Raw genomic sequence first — 18,995 nt, 5'->3', positions numbered from 1 at the left:
GCGCACTAAAGGAGACTGCAAGCCAGCAAAAGGCTTTCTCCAGCACTGTCAGTGCTCCCGTTGCTGGTTTGCACCCTCATACCACACTGTCACCAGGTGATTTGCACTGACGTGAAAGGATAACTAGGCCAAGGACTGTTAGCCCACAAAGAGGGCATTAGTTAGTTAATACTAATAGGACAGGATAAACAGGATAAGAAAACAGAAAGCACTATCTTTTAAATCCCATATATCATTCTTTCCATTTGAAGGAAAATCCAATAAAAGTGTATAGCGCTTACCTCATTGCAATTTGCACTTTAGCTGTCGCAACTGCTTCTGTATCATCACTGTCAAACACCATCACTTCTGACACGCATGGTCTGAAAGAAATTAAAGACAATTAGGGACTTGATTTCCCTCGAAGTGCTAGCATTTAGGTGATGCAAGATCTTTTTGCTTCCATTCAGGGGCTGGGCGTATGGATTTTGTAAAATTAGCAGCCAAAAGAAAGCCCATTTAAGAAGTAAGTGCAATCATGCTTAGAGGTATGTATTACAGTGCTTATCAGCAGAAAGTCATATGCCTTTCCCCTTCACTGCCAAAAAAAGCCACACAAAAGACTCTGCAAAAATAAGGCAGTGGGGGATTTTTAAAGGGTTCCCTTGACTGGATTTTAGTAAAGACAGCTGACTGCCCAGCAACAGAAATAAGACTTAACAACTGCAATCCTGTCCTGCATCACAACGGCAAAAATTCTCAAGTTTGATTAGATTTAAGTCATTCCTTTGTTTCTTTAAGAAATCAAACTTCCCTAAGCACATTAAAAGTGACAGAGTACGCTGACTGCTCTTCCTTGAAACCCGCATCATTTTCCTCCCAATGTACTCCTCCTCCAAAGTTTTATGCACTGAAAGTCCCCTAAACTACATTCATTGTCTAATTGATTCAGAGACTATGCCGTGGCACATGAAAACAGGATTAGCATTCTTCCAAGTATTTTCCATATTACTTAGTGCTCTCTTGTATTTCATTACATTTCAGCTACAGAGGACAAACATACTGCTCATCCTAGCCTCACCGTTTATTACAGGCATCAAAATGATACTGTGGTCATTTCAACAACCCAGAGAACATGAATTAACGTTAGACGTGCGAGTGTGCATGGGATGCCTTCTGTAATTGTCACACATAATCCCTCCTGCCCTCTCCGCAGAGCTTCTCCATCCTGCTGGGGGGGGACACAGGGACCCTAGGACACCCAACTGTCTGGCTTGGCCCATGAGGTCTACTTTACAGAAGCACTGCACATCCTCGTCAACATGAACTGTGCTGTAAACATAAAAATCTACTCCTTTTTTCTAGAAAATTAATGAAGATAATGAATGAATAGGGGGGGATATGAGATGAGCAATTTTTCACCTCAACAGTTGTGTCTTGCAACAAATGACCCCATAATTCACCTCAATGCCAACAAAATAGTAAGAAAATCCATGTTAGGTGCAGCCAAACCAGGTATCAATAAGATCAGTGCCTTCCAGTCAGCCTCCTGTCAAAGCACCCCAGGCAGCTGGAGCAAGCAGTAGGGGAGGCCCAGCAGCCCAGCAGGAGCAGTGACGCCCAGCTCCGGCTCAGAGCGGTGCACTGAGGGGGGCACATCCTGCAGAAATCACACGCTGGAGCCAAGCATCAGGAACTGCATCGTGGCGCGTACGCAACCCTGAGGCAGCTCAAGGTGCTTCTGCTGTCTGCCTTAAACATCCCCGGGTCCTCTCACGCTGACTGAGGGCTGTCACTGACACCGGCACGGCCAACTGACAGGAGGGGAACTTTACACCTGCCAGATGGCTCCGCTACCCCCGTCAAGGCAGCAGTCGCAGCTTACCAGTGCCTTCACACACAGACCAGCTGTTCAAACAGTTCTCCGTGAGCTTGCTTTCAGCTACTTCTATTATGGGAAGCATGGGTCACATTGATCATCCAATTCAACCTGCTCATAGTTTTTTCAGAAGTATTAAGAAATCTGAGATTGAGAACTTTAGCCACCAAATCACAAAAAAGATCATAACCAGCGTTATTCCATCTGACTCTTTTGTGCAAAGCTGAGTCATTGGCTTCTTCCTAGAGAGATCTGATGTCTACCTTTGTACAGACGCCTCATATACCCCGCTATCTCCAGCAACAGATTCATCAGACACTGCAGCTGACACACACGCCACCTTCAGTGCCGTCCCTCCAGCTGCATTTATACCTATCAGAAAAGCACAGAGGAAAATCAAAAACAGGTGTTAATGAAAAGGAACTGTCTGGATCTGGAGCAGCTTTTAACTCATCCTCCCCCTGAATTGCATTTTTTCCCCACCCAAGTATTGTTAAGCAACAGCACGTTTCCAAAGACAGAGAGGATGCAGGTAGGGCAGGCTGTGCTCAACAGCCACCATCAAGGCAGTGCTTCAGGAACGTGCCGCTGGAGAACTAAAAGCCCCTGGGCAACCAGAGGAGCAGCTTATGTGGAAGAGGTGCAAGCAGGGCTGCACTGCACAGTCAATGCCCATTTAATAGTTGGGTCCTGCAGCAGCGTACCCAAAGGCTGAGGTCACACACCGGTTGTGCTGAGCGCATTACAACTGGCTACCCCCGGCACCTCCATGGGCGTAGGTCCTTGCAGGCAGTGCGAGGAGAAGTTTTTAAAGCACCTGAAGGGCAGAGAGGTACCCGTGACAAGATGGGCAATGTGCAGAAGCAGGAGAACTCGTGAATTCCAGTGAAGTTATAAATATGAACCAATAAAACAGCTTCTACTGCAAGTCCCCTTAAGCAGGCAGTAGGCCTTCTGGTCCTAGCTACCCCAGAGAGCAGCAGCAAGGCAAACCGTACTGACCAAGCTCTGGCCAAGTACGGATTATGCTGAGGGGTATATCCCACCTGCAAAGCTTATACCAAACATTTAGCTTCAAGGAGGGGAAACAGCAACAAACCACCACCCGCCTACCCCTGAACTCAAAGGTTAGTGTGCACAGGACAGAAGATAGGTCCAGAAAGACCAGGTTACCTGGATAAACTGGAAAGAGAGAGATATTATAGGATTCAAAGTAGCAGCCACAGGCAGGAATGCAGGGAAAAGGAGATAGGGAAGAAAAACCGAGGAAGTTGAAGCAAGTTCTGCCCAGAGGTGTTACCTCACTTAGATTTCTTGTGCTACAGAACAGGGAGATACGCTCGGGAAACTTCTGCAAATTCTGCACCTTTTCACTTGAGCCATCACATTTCTGCAGAGATAAGCTTCAGCCAAGAGTCTGGAGAACTCTGTCTGCCAAGGTGGCTAATGAGGGCTGGGATGTGCCCAGCTCCTGGCTCTCCATCTCTGGCAGGGCTTTGGGGCACCTGCTCCGAGGCGAGGCGGTGCCGCGCTGTCACCCCAGGAGCAGCTGTACCCCACAGCAGAAGTGTGGCAACGCGCTCCTCTCCAAGGGGCTTTTGTCTCTCAGAAGCGGTCCCTCTTTCCCACGGCCTTAGGAAAGCACATGCCCCCAAAGCAATACGTGGTTTCCATCTCATATTTTCTTTATTACAAAGCAGTTTGTGGAGGTTTTTTGCACAGTCTCAAAGCCACTTAAAGAATTAAAAACAGGTTTGAGAAAACATTGGTGCAAAAAGTGTGCAAGCTCAATAGAGGGTTATGGAATAATATAAGGATTTGTTCTACAATCAACAGTAGAGGGTGCTACAGGTAACACTGATACATTGAGTGTACGTGTGCGATTTGGGCCCACTTATCCATGTATTTTTTTTGACAACACCACTAAATGGTATTTTTCATCTTGATATTCCCATGGAACTGTTGGACAAAAATAAATGTCCAGACCTTTTCGCCATGGGCCAAACCACATGAATAAAAGTTAGCATCTGTAACAAAATGTATCAGTCATTAACTGAAACAAATGGAGCCATTTAACATGGCATTCACAATTTAATCCATCCTCCCTCCTGCCATGTGCAAGGGCCTGGTCCCTGCTGCACTCCACATACTCTGGGCAGGGTCAGAACTATGTCTCTTCTTTCCTTAGTGCTGCTTTGTACCCCTCATACCATGGTTTTAATATGAAAATAATTTCCTCCCCACTTGGCTGGCTTTCTAGATCAAGTTGTTTGAGTTTTACGCACCGCTCCCAGAAACGCCACTCTGAACCCCTCTGCGTGAGGCTTCCTCACCAGGAAGGACGTCGCAGGTAAGGCTCCAGCGGGCTCAACCTCTTTTTCTCCTTCACTTGCCAATGCCATTTAGTCATTTCAACCCAGAAAGTCTTCATTTTTGATCACTTCACCTGAGCACTTTGCGGCCAAGGACAGTGAATACAGAGGTGCACAAAACCCAGCAATGAAGCCGGTGTCTGTACAGCAGAATGCTAAAGCGTAAACCCAAATAAAGATTAATGGGTTCCCTGAAAAGGACTTGTCATGCAGCCATCCTTTTCCTTACTTTTTTTGCAAAGGACTTGGAAGCTCAGCCCTGCAAGTCTTACACACACACACTGAACCTGTAACTTGTTCATATGGCTAATTAACACAAAATTTGGATTTTCTAAGTCTCTAAAGAGGTATCACACTGAAAAAAAGCTTATGGAAGAGTTCAGAAATGACTCAACTGTATTCTCTATTTCCAAGCAGGCAGACAGCACTTTCTATGTTTTTTCACCTCTTCCCCCACTCATATGAAGAATTTAAAGTTTGCTCTTCACTCCTGCCATTTTCCCTCCTGCAGGCTCTCCTGGACACACCATGACAAGGCCTTCAGAGCCACGTCATGCACAGTCGTCACGCCCACGCCATTTCCTCAGAGAATGCCACACTCTGCAGATGCCAGGCTTTGCTATTAGTTTCACCTACATCGCTCGGGTATCACTCAGATGAGAGAGGAAACCTTATTTTAGCTTCAAAGGTAGCAGAGGTTCTGTTCTAACAGAAGCGAAAAGCAAACCCCACAGGTATATGCTATTCAGCTCTACGTACAGGGACGCGTGAGCGTGCTTTGCCCACGAGGCCAAGTACCGACCACCCCAGATCCAGCCACCGCCTTTCGGGTGGTACACTGACACCCCCTGCCCCCCAAATGCCTGACAAGTAAAATCTCATCTCGTTATTGCCCTGAAATAAACTACTTATGGTGATTATTTTGTCTGCTGACTGGCTAACAGCAATAATCACTTAATCTGCTTAACACCTGAGCTTTCACTTTAACAGCCCTGACAAATCTTGAAGAGCTAAAAAGGTTAAAACTAATCAGCACCCAGTTCTAATAAGAATAATTACTGTTTCCTACTTTTGCTTGTAGGAAAATGGCAGCTTAAAGTGGAGGAGCTGCACGCATGTCTTTTATTGTATTTTAAATAGTATCAGCCTTCCTAATGCAGAAGGCAGTGATAACACGGTGCTAGTTCCCTTTATTCACATAGGCTGTTTTATAATCCTATGAAAACCAGAAACAAACTGCACTGCTGGTTCATACAACTATAGCTTGCAAGTTTATATTGCCTTTAAAGCTCCTCTTCACTGCAGTTACAAATCCAGGCATTTCACTCATCGCCGTAGGATTTAACCCAACTACAGTCAATCGCAAGGGCTTCAGACAGGCAGCAGCACGAGTGCCCTGCCTGCTGCTCCCCTCCACTTCAGCCCAGGCATCACTCTAAAAAGGGATGAACCCTTTCCACCCACCAATAAGCCATATGCATATATGAGAACATCCACTATCTCTAAATGTCTTAGTTTATCATGCTTACAATCTAAACACGTTTTTGTTGCTATGAGACCATCCCCCTCAAAACAGCAGAAATTCAAGCACAGCCTTGACATGTCTGCTCAGCTGAAGTGAATAAATTCGGTGCTACTGATTTACTGGGAACCAGAGCAAGATGTTGTATAAGCTGAGGTGGCAGGGAAGGATTTTTATTATCATTTGTTAACTATTAAACTAAATGCCTTTCCCAGTCTTCCTTAAAAGCTTGGCCAAAAAGTTTGTGTCAATATGGCGTTACATGCCTCCCAATTTCAGACCCAAAACGCTAGGCAACATTGTGAATAGTTCAGTGCCAAATTAAACCAGGCATCCCACCACAACCATTTATATTTGCACATGAAATCCCTGTAATTTGTGTACACATGCATGTAAGTACACTAAACCCACACCTAGATACAGTCTTCGGTAGGACTCATCAGACCAGCAGTATTTTTTGTGTCAAATTAAAATACCAACCCTTTCTCCCAAGCAAGGTGGAACACAGTTGAATATGCTTTTCAGCACAAAGATATCAAGATGACTGACAGCTTTTGAAATACTTGCTTCTCAATGCTTTATAAACTACATTAAAAATAAATGCATGCATGTGCATGCAACTGGTTTGTTACCGTACCTTGACCTAGATGTTTATCTCCTGCTCTAGGCTCTTCCAGTCTACAGTTGCCACTTCCAGTGTTCAGGGTGAGTTCTGAGAGATTTGTACTTATCTCTGCATCATCAAAATCCATATGGCTTGAAAAGGCATCGCCAGCTAGGAGTGGGTCTATCACCAGTGGAGAGCAAGGTGGAGATGGAGAAGAAAGAGATGACCTTGGAGACAGCGATGTCATGGATTTTGGAGTACCAGACAATGATCTCAGAGCCTGGATGCGACTGGTGGTATCTGCTTTGTGAGGTTTTGCTACTTCGTTTTCATGAATAGTGGTGATACAGCCTGATGGTCTGAATCCAGTGGCTCCTTCTAAGAGCAAGTCAAGCTTGTTTTGATAGTCCGAGTCCAACTGCTCCAACTGCTCCAGGTGCTCGTAGTAGAGATCAGTGAAACTGGCTGAGGTGGACGAGTCCTGGCTGGAGGTGCCAAGAGATCCTCTGCTAGATGCAAGAGAACCAGGGCTGCTGCTTGAGGAGAGGGAAAGCATGCTGGTGGAGAGACTGAAGGAAACAAGTCAGAAAACCATTATTATACTGTATCTCCCAATTTCTCAGGGAAACACTGCAATGTCACCAAACGGTACATTATGCTTTGTTAGCTCAGGCCATACGCATTAGTCCCCACAACAATCCAGAACCACAGTCTACCCAGTGGAAAAGTCGGGTCACTTTTCAATAAAAACATAGTTCATACACATTCTTCTACTCACCATATGAACCTCGTAACAGTCCTTGTTTAGCCAAAAAACTCTAACGAATAGTTTCAAATTAATTAAAATCTGGACAAAATCTATAGTTCCTGTTAATCTCCAGAGCAGACCACAAAACCCAACAAGGCCCATGCAAGAAGATGAAGTTATTGCAACCAATTGTATGTGTCCGTATGGAAATTTTCTTCCATTTGCCTCAATCGTGGACCCCCAGCCAAAAGGCAGTATCACAGCTGCCCGGAGCTGGCCCTCAGAGACCACGACAGCCAGCAGTTACCAGAAAACCAGCAGGATTTACCTACGTAAAGACTGCTACATGGAATCCAGGGCCAGGAGAGCAAGGGGAAGAGTTGCGGCTGGGCTGTGAAATCAATTCCTGCAAATTATTTATCCCTAGAGATCTAGTTTCAGAACATAACTGATAGCAAAATTAATTTTAAGCAGGTGCTGAGTAGAAGTCTGTTCAGATGAGAAAGCCCAGACACCACAGCACACTTTTCTGCTCAGAAGACCCAACAAATCCTCCAGTACTCACTACAACATATACAATCCCTAGAAATTCCATTTAAACCAACATTCCTGCTCTGGATATGAAATATCTTGCTCGTTACTGACTGTTTAAAGAGCCTTAACCCTCACTTCAGATATGGATTAGCTATTGAAAAATTTCTGCATATAAGTGGCTTCAGTTGCCCCACTGAAAAACAGTGAGGATATAATAAGACTAATAATCCCTTATTTATTATTTATGGGGTAAAAGCTAGAAGCTGCATTCATGTAATTATGCCATGACCTTATGCAAAACAGGCAAGTATGCAGATTTTAGTATAATTTTGGCACAAAATGTCTTCTGCATTAGTATGACAGATGTGCACTGCATCACGCTTGTTCAAAAAAGCTTTTGGGTGAAAATTGAAACATGATAAATGTTTCTGTGTTTTGGCAGCATATATAGATCTGGCGAGGACTAATAAATTTACAGCTTTTCAGTGTATTTCACTATCAAAAGGGAGGGGGTTTAAATTAATCTTTTCCCTATCAACAAACTGGGCTCAACTTCATTTTGTGCATACCTTTGAATGCCAGACATTTTGCATTATAGGGTTAATAACAAATGCTTTTTCTTATGAAGGAGCACGCCAAGAACACTGGGCACATAGTTAGGAAGAAATTAGTTTCGCATGCTTCTTGGTCACCTCCAAAGATCCCTAATGAGCTAGATGAAGTGAAAATATGATGCATTTCCACTGCATAAGAGCATCAGAGATAGCTATTCTCCATGGTGGCTTATTTACATGTCAGTCTTGCACCATGATTTCTTTCCAATCTTTTCAGTGTCATCTTCACAAAATCAACAGAATCCAAGTGGAGCAGAAGCTACAAACAGAGTAAATTCAGTACACACCGATAGGAAAAAGTTCAACCAAACAAAAACCCCACCAACTCTCTTCCTAATCAAAAAGATAAAAACATGGTTTTAGCTAATGCTGATTGGCCTTACTGCCTGCAGTCATGCATTTGTCTGGAAACAGTAATCCTGTGCTCTTCCAGAACTGCAGCCTGAACAACCAAACCACATTCCAACTGCAGGAATGTTTCTATATACCATACGAACCACAACGGATTCAGGGATATCTCAATACATTGTCACCATTACAAGCAACAGCACACTTGGAATTAATTTAGAGAAATATTATCATGACGCTCGTACATTAACGTGTAGTTACATTACTAAGATTCACTTCAATTGCTGTGTGAGCGCTAAGCTGTCTTTAACATCCTTTACTAATATAATATTTCAGTAATTCAAACATTACTAAAAATCTCAGCTATCCTTTGTCACCTAACTGTTACGTGTCCAAAACAGAAGGGACTGCAGACACTCCTGTTGTCAGACAGAGGCACCACCACCAGGTTATTTCTCCCATTCTAAAGCACCCATCCAAACCGAATAGGACATAGAACCCTCAAGGCTTCTCTTTCCATTGACCGCACCAGGGCCTGAGGTCACTACTATAACTGATGGGCCTTTCAGACCTCCCAGCTGGGGGACGAAGCTGCTGTTAGCAGGGAAAGGCAGTGACACCACCTGCAGTTACAGCACCTACGACTTCTGCAAAAGGTTACGTACCTTTTCAGCTGCGTGTGCAGCATCGCGACTAATCGTGTTGTTTCTTCCAGTTCTCGGACTAGCTGATTTCTTTTGCTATTCAACTTCAATCTAAGAGAAGACAGAAGAAAAAGACGAGCTAAAGCAGCATTTACTATTTAAAAAGAAGAGTAAAGGAAAACTCTGGTTTTTCTATGAAATTCTACAAAAGTTAATAAGAATTCACAGTAGAATGTGGGACAGAATTTGGTCAGGATGCGTAGGTGTTTATCCTACTCTTAAAATGCGGAACTCAATCCCAAAAAATTCCTAACAGGGAAAATAATTACAGCTGGTACTATAAAAGTTAATGTTACCAGGATCAGGCCTCAGAAAAAGTCCAGCAGATTTTGCTTGCTATATACTATTGTGTTTTTATTCTTACTGTGCTAATAAAGGTGTAAATGCTTTCATTTGCTTTCAGCAAGGCAGGCGGATGACTAAGGTTTACGTGATTTAGTTATTAACCATCTCATTTACAGCTTTACATGAATTACGGACTTTAGCAACATCTCAGTTTTATTTCACACCTGAATTGGTTTGAGACACAAACATGTGCACTTGGGTGCTCATCCTCTAACTTAGCAGGCCTCCAGACAAGAAATCCTTCTCCAGAAACATGCTCTTTCTTTGGCACATTAGAACAGAACCATATTGCTAAAAACCACAAACAAAAGCGTTCACCTTATGGCAAGACCAGAAAAAATTATCAAACCACAGATATTTCAGGCTGGTAAAAGTCCTGCAGCTGAAACATCTGAGATGTCCACAATTCTTCCAGCATGATAAAACCATGAAAAGACTATGTAGAAAATTGGTGTAGTCTGGACACTGAGCGTGTAGAAGAAATGAAAATACAAAGCCACAGAGTGAATGCAACACACCTATTCCATGTCTATTCAAGAAACTGCAGCTAAAAGTAACATTGCCATAGCTACCCACATTAACACACCCAGACTGTAAAGCGCTTGCAGGCAATGCCTAATGCAGTATTCATCCTCACTGTACATTCCCATGAGATCTCCCCCTGCAACACAAGTAAAATTAGGGAGGATAGTTGGCATTTTCTTCAGCTGGTTCAGATTCACAGGATATTCCGTGCAACTCCCACAGCCCTGTCAAATACCAGTTCCTACAGGAATCACATACAAGGATGCTCAGAACAAAGAACAAATTTTAAAAATTTAAAATTCCATCTGTTGACATTTACCAAGCTCCAGACTGCACAGCAACTGTAGAAGCTGCTGCAAGGAGCTGGCTGCATACAGAAACATCATAGTACACTATGTTGGGCTATTTTGAGCATTTCTTACATTCTCAGAGGGGATCTATTTGTAGGAACAGCAACCTTTCCCCACTTGGGGAGTAAGACTTGCAGGCAGTTTCTTTTGGGAGATGATTTCAAAAACCTTGTAAGTAGAAATGGTCCCCTTGGAAATCTGAGGGCAGACTGCTATCAGCATTCAGCCAGGGGATGTCGTGGCTTGTTCCCGATGACCTCTTGTCCAACAAGGCAAGCTGTCCTACGCCTGTAACCTACCTCTCAGTTAGAGCTTTGCTCTGAGTGTCTCTAGCAGCCTGAAGGTCTTCCTCTAGACGCCTTCTCTCCATCTCCAGTCTCTCCACCTCTCCTCGAGTCCATTTTCTAGGGCTAATAAATCGCATTTCTTTTAAGAGCTCCTCCTTCTCATTAATTAATATTAGACGATCCCGCTCAGAGTCCAGCACGCCAGGCCAGGCCTCGCTGTCAAGCTTAGCCAGTTGTATTTTCAGGTTTGCTATTCTGCAGCAAAAAGAAAGCAGTTGTTCCATGAGGAGTGTCTGAGCTACTGCTCCACAGACACATGAAGGTGAACCACGACCGAGCACATCTTCCACCACCCCGCAGGAGGCCCTCAGCTCAGGGACAACTACCCCCCCACACACACCCTCCTTCCCAGGGCGCTGCCAAGTGATGGCGCTGCTGGGAGGCTGACGTGCAGCATGGGATTTTAACTCGGGTTTGCTCCCAGTGGTAAGCTAAGTCTGTAGCTAACCTGCAGTGCCCAGTCAGGGAACAGTATAACAGAAATTCTGGATCTCAAAAAAAGCTGTCAGATATACTGTAGGGTGTTTCATATGCCTTACAGCTAATGACCTCACAGTACTTGGTGTGGGGAGTATCACGCGGTAAATATCTGATCTTTAATCAGTTTTATAGCAAAGAACTGTATACTCGCCATATACAATTCAGACAGGCTGATAAAGATCAATGGTTACTCAAAAGTTTAGAAACTAATTCTGTCTTTACAATGAAGAAGTTTATCAGATGCATGCTGCTGCTGGAAGAATCCAACTATTGACTCAACACTAAGCATTTGGGACACATTAAAGAGCCAGGCTACTTCTGGTGCCACGTGCACCCAAGGACGTGAAGAGTTGAAGAGGCAATACAATGCTGCCTAAATCCAGAGCCACTTGCATGAATTTAAAGTCTATTTTCATTAGAGTATCATTCCAAATTTCACTTTAAAGTCCGTACCACTAATCCTTCAATACCATACCACACCACCTCAAGCAGGAAGATGATTATTAAAAGCAACAGCAATACAGAGCTAGAATTTAGCAGGAGCTTTGACTGACAGCAGAGGATAGCACAGCTCGTGGCAGGTAAGGAGGCTGCTCACTCCAACCCTCTGTCCACTCCCAATTTCCCGAGTACCCGAACTGCTCATCAGTCAGCTCCACAAATGATCAACTTTGCAGTGCAGCACAGAGAGGGAAACAAAAAATCAGCAGCAGGCCAGGACAGAGAACCGAGGACGGTAACGCTGGGCTTCCCAAAGGAAGCTGTCCCCTTTGGACTCACTGACCTACAGCTCTTCGTGACCTGACAGGGTGACCACGGTAGTTTGGTGAGAAACAATAGTACGGCTGAAGCTGAATGTCACTTACCAAGGACTGGCATTTCTGGAACTCACACAACCAAAAACGATCGAGTGGGGAGCAGGGAATGGGGAGGGCAGAACGGGCCGGGGTGGAGGAATTACAATAGCTTTGAAGGCAAACAAGGAGAAAAAGTATCTTGCAATATAAGGCAAGATATTTGCAAAAATAATTCACCTGACTGAAGACCAGAGACCCAAGGCATACACGTGATTAACTCAGGTTAATCTCTCACTCAGGTTTAGTAAATACATACGAAATGGAAGTGAAATGCTGCACATGTAAAATGAAAGTCCAATATTCATCTCCGCTTGAAAAGGGCTTTATGATCTGGTGACAGAATTACAGGACTTAAATTGGGCGCAACAAATAGCTGCGGGGTACTAATCTGGATTCACCTCTTTCTAGAACTTGGTGTACGCTACAGAAGCGCACCGGATGGTGCGCACCTCCTCCAGCAAACCAGCACACATGCAGGCACAGAGAAAATTGAATGCCAACTAGCAAAATCAAAGCGTGTGGAGTAAGTAATAAGATGCAGATCTGGGCAGCAGCAGCTACACGACTGCTGACTGGCCTTGAGGACTATAAAGCTTTGTCTTCCAAGCCCCGGAGGCCAAGAGGAACGTGAGCCCCGAGAAAGCCTGTAAAGGATGAGGCTCACACAGACTGACCTGCCTCCTCCATCACAGCAGCCAGACTAGAGATCACCTTTCGGAAGAGAAGCCTCACTTTCTGTAAACCCATTTCCCGCAGCAGGTTGCTTACTCTAATTAAAGTTCCATAATTGATAGATATTCGGCTCAACTATTTTTAGGTTGTCTTAGGAGCTGTTTTGTTTTTGAGTGCCTGATTAAGTGCAACACTGTGCTCCAACGAAGACTTAACAGTGGCATTCATTCATAATCCTAGAATTCCTCTGTGCATTTTGAAGGGATATGAGTTTAAGAGGATTGGTTGGCATTAATCTGATCACTTTTGGCATACATTTGCACAGATACGGCTTTTCCACCGGAATTCGTTCTCTGTGCTGAGTCTAACAGCTTTGTTAAACTAACCTCAAGTTTTAACCTTTGTAAATGATCATTCTTTTTCCCCATGTCAGTTAAAAGGAGGTTTACGTATTCTATTTTTCCAGTAAAACAGCATCACTACAAAAGAAATACTTTGCAGACTGTCCTGCACTTGGCTGAAAACTCCAGCCCTTCAGCATTCCCTGGCCGAGTCTGAACTCTATCCCTGCCGAGCCACGCTAGGTTTGCATTCCAAAGAAACCAGCAATACGGGGCTCAGGTCATACCATCTTTCTGAACGGCCACTAGCTTGCAAGACTGAACAAAATATAGAACAGGAAGTTCAAGTTTTATTTAACTGTTTTCTTTTTATCTAGAAAAGGTAGTTAGATGATTTATTCATTGTCATTTCAAGTCTTTTTTTTTTAACTGGGAAAAGCTGGTACTTATCTGTAATATAGGCATAGCACATGAAATTTTTAGTCTCTTTGCAGATGTTCAGAGCACTTGCATCTTCAGAAAGAAAAAAAAAGGTGGGATGTGTGGTCTAAAAACTGACCAAATACCTACTGTTGTTGCAATGCTGCTAAATGTGACATTGAAATAGAAGCCCGGTTACCACCAGTCACACAAAACCCAAGCTGAAAGTTTAACTGTTGAAGGAAATAAAACAGTGCACAGAGTGCAAGTGCTACACAACCGAGTTACTACTATATGTCTGAAATTGCATGACACAATTTAGTTGCATCTCTGAGCACATTTATGCTGCAGTAGCTATCTCCTTGTTAAGATGTAGCACTGACATCTCTTCTGACATGATACCCATTATCAGTTTCCAAACCAATTAAGCTAAAGGTTTGTCACTGCGGTTGCCCTTTGTTCCTTTTTGCAGGTTTAACATTATCTGCTCCAGGGCTCTTGTCTCACCGAGTTGTGAAAGAAAAGGACTTAGTGATGCACGAGGGAACACGAAGAGTTGTACCCTGATGATAAAGTTCAGCTGGATATTCACCTACATCTGTGGCTTTAGTCTGGTCCACAGCAATACTATAAACAGTGTCTGCTACAGTCCACTTTTGAAGTCATCAATCAGCCCTTTATAAATCTAGTAGTTCTAACCTAATTAATATGGGATCATCTTGATTTCAAGGCTTTAAGTTTTACCTTTCCAGATAATGCAGAGCTAGTACGACATGTATTTCTACCATTTGGCTCCCTTCATTATACGTGCATGGGCAAAGTGCTTGCTCCTCTATTGTGTTTTTGGAACATCTTAATATTGCGCTGTGGGGACAGGAAACACTTCTAACATGACAAGGAGGAATTTTCGTAGGAGCACAAGGTTCCTTGTGAGTCACTATACCCATAGTTTGTTCCAGCTTAAAACCAGTTAAGGTATTTGTTTCTGCAGCTCCTACTAAAGACTATGCCAAAACCACAGTGCTCTGATAGCTGGAGATCTTCTCATTTTAGCACCAATTATTCATGCCTATTCAGACCCATCTTTCCTCATGATAACGTTTTTTAAACTGTGAGAAAATCTATAGATAATCTGAGACAGACACAAGGTATCAAACCTTCTTTAACTATAAGATGGTGTTGTACGCCCTCCATCGCTACTTCAAACGAACTATTGTGCTGCCTTTATAAAGTTCTGTATTAATTGTGTTCTCAGGCTTGTCATTATTCACTTGCCCCTCCTTGGAAAAGATACAGGCTACAGCAAGAGTGCTCCACTTCAATCTGAAGATGTCAAGTTGGTGTGAATTCAATTGCAATCTTCAGCAAAGCTTAAAAGAGCAGTTTTAACTGAAAAATTAACTACTGCATCTTGGGGGGTTAATATTAATGTTGTTCTAAAAAGACACAGAAAGATTTGAACGTCCAGGTAGACATTTATCTTGGATTGGCAAAATAGAAAGTTCTGATAAAATTGCTCCACCTAGGAAGAAAAGTGTAAGCTCATGTCAAAAGCAGCTGGGCACACAGTCTTTGACAACTGTCACAGATACAGACCAAGTTTTATGCCACTGAGAAACATGGCCTATCGACCATGCCAATATACCAAAATGAGAACCTTATGAGTAACCTCAGCCTTAAAGCTCTTATCTCTGACCAGGGACTGGAGAAAAACCCTTCTCTTTGCATACGTTGTGAGTGCAGATTGTACCATGCATGTGAAGTTTGTTTTTCTGGAATTGCGAAGCCCCTCTAGAGCAGTTAAAATTGAAATCACCACCACTGATGGTTACATCGCTGAACAAAGACTAGCCCAGCCAAAGTCTAAATATTGCTTGGTGGTTTTTCATTTAACTAGAGTATTTATCCCTAAAAATACAGGTACTTTAGTTGAGTTAGCTATTATCTATTAAAAAAGTAAAGCCCAGAAAACTCTTGCCTAAATTAGCCTGCTAAGTAGATATGAATTTTTAAAATCTATTCTTCATTCATCTCAGACCCGAGGGCAAGGGTGAAAACTTCTGTTCTTACAGATAAGCAGAGGAGCTCTGAAATTGTAGTCATTGACTGTATTTTGATATGCTAGGTGTTAACACAGTATACGTTTCTCCTTATCTGACTTAAAGCCACGCAAACATTCATTTCATTTTGAACAAGGTAAGGAGATGCCTTGCAGTACAGACTCCTTATTAGGAATGGGGAGGCACTGGCAACAGGCAGCAAACCCACTTCTGTCCCCACAGGTGTGGCCAGACTGAATTCTTCACGTATTAGTCACTCCTTAGTAATTTCTACGATGCTTATTTATTTCTTGAACGATAACGTTGGCCCAGAAAGTCTATTGCCTCACTTGTTTAAATTTACCATGTTTACTTAGCAGTAACGCTGGGTTTCAATCTGAGTGGCAGCTTTTTTACTGAAACATATCTTCAGAGTAAGCTGTGTGACAGCCAAAAGGTACAACCGTACAAAGGATTACCTTCTCTTTGCTTCTTCATATTGAAGGCGTAATCTCACTTTCTCAGCCAACTGGTTATTGCTGCTGGTAATAAACTGAGAGACAAAATATAAAATCAGCAACTTAGTAACCACTCCTCCTTTGATATTCCCTATTGAATTGATGATGTGACAAGAGCAAGTGTAACTTGTAAAACCGATTTACGAGTTAAACCAATCACAGAATAGGAAAATTTGATTAATTTTTTTTCATGATTGCTTCAAATACTTAAAACCCCACAAGATTCAGAGGTTCTTTTTGACCTAGTTTATCAGAAAAAGAAAATCTACCACACCTATCTTGGGCTTGTATTTTCATGCGCACACAAATAGCTTCGTAATCGTTCTTCTTAAATGCTGTTTGCAATCTGTAAGTGCTGCGTTGCATTTTGTTTTGGATGACATCTTGCTGTGGTTGTAAAGTCTTGAAGACAAGGGACATCCTGTCATGCCCAAATCTGCAGCTCTTTAGTCACATGTGTGGCCCTGACTGAAAACAGCTGCAAAGGTTTAAGTAAAGGTTCACAGGAGAGGCTTCTGCGATGTCCTGCGAGACATACGGTGCACCCACAGCGCTGACCCAGTCCTTCCCGAGGCTGGCACCAACCCGACAGTTACAATCTTCTCGCACACGTGAGACCACAGGTTTATGAGTACTACCCATGTCTGATGGCATCAGAGTATCTGCACATACGCTATCGTTCTCACTCGTAACATTCACACACTAAAAGCAAAATGCACTAATGGGAAGAGTCCTCATGAGAGCTTAGCCTACACATAGCTGCAGAATGTTCCTTGTCTAGTAGCATACCACAGCTATAAAGAGCTAAGGGAATATTTGTATCACAAGAAGCTACACCTACAGGCAAAATAAAACTTACTTCCCTTTTATTCCCACCTGCGTATTTCTAATAGACACAGCGCGGGGAAACAGCGTTTGCCTTTAGAGATACAATTAACACTGCACACAAAAATAGAGGTCACACTGAAGTGTAAACCAGGTGAAGGTATCCTTTCATCGATGCTTGGAAACTCATACTAAGGCATATAGTTCAGAGGAATGTGTCCACACATACGTGGTTTCTCGCACATTACTCACATTTCCTGAAACATCTGTCTGGGAGCTGACGTCCAGGTACTGCCGGGGTAGCAGAGGGCTGGAGCTTTCCACGGACACGCTGCTGGCCCACAGGTCTGACTGGGATCCTCTGTCATTCACAAAGCTGTCTTTTAACCTGGCTAAGCTCTAAAATCATAAAAAGTCATGAGGTGAGCTCACTTCTGCTCAACGTAACTCTGCAGCTACAAAGCTTTAGCCTAAACTACACGATTAAGATGCGACTGTGTTTACTATCTGCACTCGGACCCGGCACACACAAGGTCAGGCACGGCTGGACCGCACCTCCCGCGGCACGAGGTAGCCCACAGGCACTGGCACACCATCTTGCGTGGACGGACGGGCTCTCTGCGGGGCACGGCACACCAAGCGCCCACAGCCTTTCCACGGCTTCTCCAGATCTGCTCTCTGACAGTCACACTGGTTCACTCTTGATCAATAAACCCCTGAGACAAACGCTCATCTCTAAGCCAGTGCTTACTACTGTTAGTTGCTGTTATACTTATTTCCAGGATCTGAAGAATAAAAAGGCCGCAGTCCAACCACAATACAGAACTAATTTATGCTAATAAAAATCTCGATTACATATCTGAAATACAAAATACTTAAATTACTTCTCAGAAATTCAATCTGATAGCAATAGCGACACAAAATGCTATAAAGTCATCCTGTTCCAATACCTGAATGAGGTCTTGTTTTTCCTTCTCCCCTGATGTGATGGCCTTCTTGAGAGCTTTCATTTCACTTAAAATGGCTTGTGCCTCATCAAGTTTGTAGCCACCTTGAGTGTCTGACATTTTCATGTCAATTCTACATGGAAATTTAGAAAAAAAAAAAAATACAGTAAGTTAACACCTTATAAAGTCCAGTGAATTTAATCATCCTAGATGCGTGCTTCTTGACACTAATTTTTAAGAAAAACACACTCCGAAGTATAACAAAGACAACAAGGAAAAAAGAACCCCACTCATGCCTGCCTAAGCTACTCCACTCAGAAGCAGATTAAACTTCAGAACTCTGATTTTCGCCATATCACCTCTTTCACTCCTTAGGGAGGAAAAAGATGCCCACGAAATCCCCCAAAACAGTATGCATGGGCAGACTGCTGCTAGGTACCTTGTTTCTAACCCAGAGAGGATCAACTCAGCCATCTGTAAGAACTACCTTATTTTCAGTCATGATTTCAAAAACCAGGCAGACCTCACACACATGGATGTATTTGTTTTCACAATCTAATTACAAGCTGTCTCATCCTTCCTTCTTCTCAAAGGAATGCTACCGTAGCTGGCATTTATAATAAATATTAACCAGCAACATTACTTAAAACATGCCGGATGTCTATTCATACATAGGTAAGTACCTGAAACTTTTCCTCCCCTTCCACTCCACCCCAAATTTTTCCTCAATGCTCTAAAACAATGGCTTTTATAATTAAGACCATAGGTTATATTGTGTCATCCGTATTGAGCAATACTGAATAAAACAGAATACCATTTAACTGGTGAGATCCTGGTTTAAAATCTTTTTGCCATGAAGTCAGTTCTGATGTGGTCAATCGCATACAGGCATTGATTTGAGAGAACTACCCCCATGGCTGTGTACTGCTTTCAGTTGCACATGCCTAAAGATAGCAGCAGCAACATATTTGAGCTTACGTTATTTAGGCAGCTATTTATAAATGTAGAGGGGGATGCATTAC

The 18,995-nt window shown here is 43.2% G+C and overlaps 1 protein-coding gene across 2 annotated transcripts in view; it reads right to left on the bottom strand.

Annotated features, from left to right (window-relative positions):
- The window catches only part of WWC1 (WW and C2 domain containing 1), a 72,788-nt gene that overhangs the window by 10,466 nt on the left and 43,327 nt on the right, over window positions 1–18,995 (bottom strand). For both annotated transcript variants that reach the window (XM_054841349.1, XM_054841348.1), the window contains exons 6-13: window positions 17,977–18,106; window positions 17,279–17,425; window positions 16,163–16,236; window positions 10,827–11,069; window positions 9,269–9,358; window positions 6,390–6,928; window positions 2,122–2,230; window positions 282–362 (exon numbers count right to left, since the gene is read on the bottom strand). In XM_054841349.1, coding sequence (XP_054697324.1) covers window positions 282–362; window positions 2,122–2,230; window positions 6,390–6,928; window positions 9,269–9,358; window positions 10,827–11,069; window positions 16,163–16,236; window positions 17,279–17,425; window positions 17,977–18,106 — 1,413 coding nt within the window. The remainder of the gene's footprint in view (window positions 1–281; window positions 363–2,121; window positions 2,231–6,389; window positions 6,929–9,268; window positions 9,359–10,826; window positions 11,070–16,162; window positions 16,237–17,278; window positions 17,426–17,976; window positions 18,107–18,995) is intronic.

This window comes from Grus americana, chromosome 14 (assembly GCF_028858705.1).
Source record: "Grus americana isolate bGruAme1 chromosome 14, bGruAme1.mat, whole genome shotgun sequence".
Classification (NCBI taxonomy): domain Eukaryota; kingdom Metazoa; phylum Chordata; class Aves; order Gruiformes; family Gruidae; genus Grus; species Grus americana.
The sequence above is the reverse complement of the archived record's forward strand: the minus strand, read 5'-3'. Positions and strand labels throughout refer to the sequence as shown.